This window comes from Arvicanthis niloticus, chromosome X (assembly GCF_011762505.2).
Source record: "Arvicanthis niloticus isolate mArvNil1 chromosome X, mArvNil1.pat.X, whole genome shotgun sequence".
Classification (NCBI taxonomy): Eukaryota; Metazoa; Chordata; class Mammalia; order Rodentia; family Muridae; genus Arvicanthis; species Arvicanthis niloticus.
Genome location: NC_047679.1, coordinates 63,016,706 through 63,022,382, shown reverse-complemented (window position 1 = coordinate 63,022,382; position 5,677 = coordinate 63,016,706). Strand labels below are relative to the sequence as shown.

Genomic DNA, 5,677 nt, shown 5'->3' with positions numbered 1-5,677 from the left:
GGAATAAAAGCATGTAAGAAATGTACAAGTCCAGGGAAGGTTTAGGTATAATTTTAGGATGGGAGACTGACTAGAAAACACTGGTTGACAAAGACATTATGCTCTCTGAGAGCACTAAGGAAATAGTCTTGGACCTGGTTTCCCAGTATTCTTCCCAGCAAGTCTTCCTATCATTGAGGAGTACATTTTGCTCCAACACATGGATGTGAAATGCACAAATAGGTATTATGTATGAGAGTATATTTCTGAACCAAAGGGCAAATGTCAGAGGAATAGAAACCAGAATCAAAACAAAAACCAAAGGCTTCTAACCTGAAGCCAAGCAAATGCCTTGCTTACCCAGGACGTGCTTCTTTAAGTGCTCCACTTCACACACAGCACATGAAGGCCAGGAGAAGAAAACATGGTTTCTTTCTTTTTTCTTTTTTTTTTTTTTTTTTTTGGAAAAATGTTTTATTTAAACCTTTTAAATCTTTTACAACAATAAAATATTGCGTCAATATAAACCCCTTGACTAAAACTGCTCACATCAAACATTACAGCGAATTGTTTTCATTTTGACACCCAACTCATCTTTGAAACACTTTTCATTTAAACACAATGCAGAATTTATTGAAAATAAATAATCGTTGGGAACTGCAATAGGCAATTTGAATAAAATAGTTGAAAAAGCAACTCTTAATGAAAATAGCGTTTATTATACATCAGTTACTAAATGAATAAACTAAATGATCTTTTTAAATTAATAACTTCAAAAACGTTTAATATACAAAACTGTACAATTATAAAGTCGGCAGAAATATTTGGGTTAACTCAGGTTTGAACCATAGCGTTTAACTGCAAAAAAAAAAACAAAAAAAAAACAAAAAAAAAACAAAAAAAAAAACCAAAAAAACAAAACAACAAAAAAAAAAACCAAAAACAAATAACCCACCCCCCTTCGAACATTTGAGAAACATGAATTGAACAAGGAAAATAAAATCACAGAACTAAAGCCTAAAACTAAGAGAATGTAGAGGCTTGACCAAGAAAAAAATAGCAAAAGAAAGGATCTGGAATTTGAATTAATATATGCTCTTCGACCTGCGGCTAGGGGAGACACAGTGTGGTCAACCTGGCAGCCCATACTAGCGCATTTTACACAAGGGGCACAAGGTTTTCTGGTCCTTAGGTAGTTTGAAGCTTTGTCTACTACAGCTGCGCCGCCGGCAGGCTGAATCCTGAGATCAGCCTGGCGAGATCCCCTTCAGGTCAGGCCCGCAGTGGCTGGCTGGGCATGGACACTTCCCTGGGCCAGCACACAGTGATTGCTGGGGATGAGGTGCACCTGTGAACCTGTCCTATGGACATGAGAGAAAGCTAGCCATAAAGCCACGGCAACCGCTTCATTTTGGGATGTCTACATAGTCTAAGGAGATTTTTTTTTTTAGTTTTTTTTTTAATTTTATTTTTTTGTATACAGTAATACGAAACACACAGCTATCTACACACATACGTTTGCACGCGCACGCCACACACGCACAGAAATACATACGCACAGATTTTTAAAAGGAAAAAAAAAAGCATAAACTTAGCCGCCCAGGCGCTCTCTAGCTCACTTGATCTGCGCCATGGGCTTCCACCAGCTGTGCTTGTCAAAGACACTGAGATGGGCTCCCCAAGAGCTCACTCAGACCTTGGTATGTACAAGAGGAAGGAGGTGGTGTGCGGCTGGACCAGAATCTTCGTGACTTTTGCCAATTATTTTATTGTCTCTCCGCACTAAGCAGAGGATGCCTACCCCTTCACCACCCTACCGAGAGCGTTTCTCACCCTGAGAGCGAGGGGCGAACTGGAGGTGAACTGAACTGGGAGGCGCTGACCCAATTGGTCGCCAGTGTCTTTGGGTTGTGGTCTCCTTTGAAAGCCACCATTTGTGAAGGCCAAGTCTTTCATCTAGGAGAGTGTAAGTAGGGTAGCGCAGGTTGTCAACCCGACTAAGCTGGCGGCCTGTGGGAAACTTCACGAACAGACGTTCATGACCTCGGTGAATTCAGAATCCTTCTGGTCGCTCACACCCCATTCTTCGCGCCACAGCGGAATCCTTCTGGGGCACCGGGATCTGTGCTGTGGAAACCTTCCAGGACTCCACAGTTCCGTGAAAGTCGGGGGAGGGGGCAAAAAAAGCAGCGAAATAGCCTCCAGGCTACTTTGCAAACCCATTCAGTTTGCTTGTTCTGCCCATATAGGCACTCAGTTCCCCGGGGGAAAAATAGAAACATCAACAACTTTCTCCACCATATCCTCTCCTCTCCACGCAGATTCGAAAGTGTGGGAGTGCAGGAGGTGAGCATTTTCTCTCTCCTCCTTCCAGCCTCCCCTCCCTTTTTTAAGCAATTAAAAACCCATCAGCTCAATGAAGAAATAATAATAATAGCAATAATAATGTGGAGTGGTCGATTAGATACAAATTATCTCACAAATATTGTGTACAGCTTGTAGTAAAACACCGCAGACATTTAGAAACGCTATAGAAGTTTTAAAAAATGCAAAACTAGTCTATTGTAAAACAGATTTCACCTGAAATACAGCTGCTATAACCAAGGCGCTGAAAGGTTATTCATAGGCACACATCTGTCTTCCCACCCTCTCCCGCCCCCACCCCGTTACCCAGCTCCTTGCCCTTCTTAGAGAGGAGCAACCAAACAAATCTTACTCAGAGTAAACAATACATATTGATCAGCAGAAAAGGTTGGAGGGAAATTGTCCTGGCAGCAGGGAATATAGGGTCCCCACCTGGACTGCTTAATATAATTGTGTTTCAGAGTTGAGAAGCCCGAATGTGTGTGTGCATGTGTGTGTGTGTGTGTGTGTGTGTGTGTGTGTGCGCGCGCGCTCGCGCCTGTGTGTGTGTGTGTGCGCGCGCGCGTGTGTATGTTTTTTTCTTAACATAAGTCATAAGAAGTTAGAAACCCCTGTGAAAGAAAGGAAGAGCTAGCAAGCTAGAGAGATAGCAATAATAAAGAATGTAATGCTGAAAGGAAGGTAAAGAGAGAATTGTATCAGCACTGCTCCCAGTGCAGCGGGCCACCTCCTTGCTTCCTCCAGTCAGAGATCGTGGCAGGATGCGTCTGTTTTCACCGTGTGCGAATAAACCTCGTGTGGCTGCTGATCCCCTGGCGGAGTCATCCTTTTTTCTTTTTGTCTTCTATTACAGAACCAGACACGCACCACTTCTTTCTCCAACTGGAGACTGTCTGCCAGCGAGGAGATCTCCTGCGCTGCAGGCTTGGGACACTTGAGGAAATGCGTTTCCAGTACGCCCTTGACACTCACCTCGATGGAGGTTCGCTTCTTGCGTTTGCGGCCCTGAGCGGCGATCTTGTCAATGCTGGTCGGGCTTCCTGTGGATGAATCAGCCTCCTCCAGCCACTTATTTAGCAGCGGTTTCAGCTTGCACATGTTCTTGAAGCTCAGTTGCAAGGCCTCGAACCTGCAGATGGTAGTCTGCGAGAACACGTTGCCATACAGTGTGCCCAATGCCAGCCCCACGTCGGCCTGCGTGAAACCCAACTTGATTCTTCTTTGTTTGAATTGTTTGGCGAACTGTTCCAACTCATCAGAGGTGGGAGTCTCTTCATCGGAGTGGTCCTGGCAGTGGTGCGAGCCCAGCTCACCATGGTCTGGAGGCTCCCGGAGCACTGGATGCAGGCTCTGTGTGGAGGCAGCAGCTGGTGGTGGAGTGAGTCCCCCGTGCTCCAGCATGCCGCTCACCGTGAAGCCTGGCTGCGAGTACACATTGAGGGGTTGGCCGCTGGACGTGATGGACGAGTTTGGAGCCGGGCTCGCTCCCCAGGCGTTCGGATGGTTAGTGTGGGGCGAGTGGTGGGCTACGTGCGGCGAGCGGTGATGGATGATTGCGCCCAGTTGCAGATCTTCGCGTCCCGGCTTCACGTCCTGCTGGTCCAGGGGACTGGTGGCCAATGTGGAAGACCACGGGCCCCCGTCGCTCAGACTGGTCACCCAGTGGTGCCCGAGGGGATGCCCATTGCTGGGAACTCCCTGCAAGTAGTCACTTTGGAGAAGTTTCTGAGGATTGCGGAAAGGACTTCCCTGCTGCATGCCCGCGGAGTCCGCATGGACGAGGGAGCTGGAACTGAGAATGCTGTAGGGATTCGAGGCAGCTGTGGCCATGGTGGATGAGGATCCTCTACTAGTTATAATGTGGCAAAGGGAGCAGCTTCAGCCTTTGACATCTATGGTGCGGGGAACCAAAGCCGCTAGAGCAGGTTACCGGCACCCGCAGAGGCCAATCGCAGTGCGACTTGGCCTGGCCAGGCATAAACACAGCCAATGGTGGTGCGGGAGGCCGAGCTCGCTTTCCAAATTAGGCTGGCGAAGCTCGGGAGTTTCAGTGAGACCCAAGCAGGAAGTGAATCAATCTTTAGGCTCCATTGGCTGCCTAGCTTAGAGTGGCAGCGGCTCTTTTAGTTAACCCTTTCCCCCCTCCCAGAGACTACATGGCTGTTTGTGGCAGAGAATAAATAGAAGGTACATATTTGTCTGAAGAGGCAGCGAGGAGGCTAACTTCAGTTTCAGGTCTCCTTTTAGTTTATTTAAATTAAAATAAATTTAAAAAAACAAATTAAAATATTCTTTTGATTTTCATGTATGAAAGAATTCCGGTTTAGTTAGTGTTTGGGTTAATGTGTGGCGGGGGTTTGGGGGGAATAAAAAGCATCTGCAAACTTTGAGCAAAGCAATGTCTTAGGTCAGAATCCAAAATAAAATTTCCACAATCCAATAAAAGCTCTTCTGGTATATATTGTTCACTTATTTTTTCATTTATAAAAAACGAAAAAGCTCTAGGAAAAAGACCCCCCCCCCTTTTTTTTTCTTAAAATTTTGATTCAGAGTATGAAGAGCTGAAGGGTTTCACGATGTAAATCTTAAAGTAATCTTTGGAAGACTCAGTCAGTTTGAAGTTTGCTGCTTAATTGGAAACCTGGCTTTATCTTGGCTCCCCTGCCAGTTCCCATCAGAGGTCTCTCTACTATGCCAGAGGAGCTGCTTGCTGAAGCCTGCAGTCATCTTTCATGCTCACCCCGGACACACTGAAAACCCACTCCCCTACTCCCAGTAGACAGGAGGGAAAGCATTCATACCACCAAGCCTGCCTAATGCGGCCCCTTGACAACTCTTTGAAACGTTTGCATCCTGCTTCCTTGGCAGTGAGAAGGAAATATTGAGAAATATGTCTCCTCTACTGTTCTCTGAAAATTTAGAGATTCAGAGATGAGAAATGAGAAGAGAGGGAAGAGGAGAGCAGGGAGAGAGGGGTGGGGGTGGGGGGGAGAGAAACTGGAAGAAACCCGGTGAGAGATCTTGGTGGCTAGACATCTTTTTCAACTCCTCCATTCCTCCACAAAGCTCGAATTAGCTTTCAGCCTTGGGGACCCAACTGTTTTTCAAATTTTGGTTACAGAAAAGGCTTTTATGAGTTATGACTGCACGTGCTCCACAGCCCCACGCAAAGGTGTTGCTTGGAAGCAGAGTTGGGAGAAATGCAAAGATTTTAGAATTATACTAGCTGGGAAAAAGCAAACCACTACCCCACACCAAATCTGAAGTTTTAAAAATGCCCTTTTGTTTTGTAATTTTGGAGGCAACCTAGCTGTGTAATTATATTTGTTCTTAC

The 5,677-nt window shown here is 45.9% G+C and overlaps 1 protein-coding gene across 1 annotated transcript; it reads right to left on the bottom strand.

The window, feature by feature from the left end:
• Nucleotides 1–424: 424 nt before the first annotated feature.
• On the bottom strand, nt 425–4,486 carry Pou3f4 (POU class 3 homeobox 4). Its single transcript, XM_034485826.2, has one exon. The coding sequence runs from the start codon at nt 4,171–4,173 to the stop codon at nt 3,088–3,090; it is 1,086 nt and encodes a 361-aa protein (XP_034341717.1). The 5' UTR covers nt 4,174–4,486; the 3' UTR covers nt 425–3,087.
• Between the last annotated feature and the right edge of the window lie 1,191 nt (nt 4,487–5,677).

Excerpts from the sequence above, each read along its gene's own strand:
- Pou3f4 (XM_034485826.2), bottom strand. The coding sequence starts at position 4,173 with ATGGCCACAGCTGCCTCGAATCCCTACAGCATTCTCAGTTCCAGCTCC.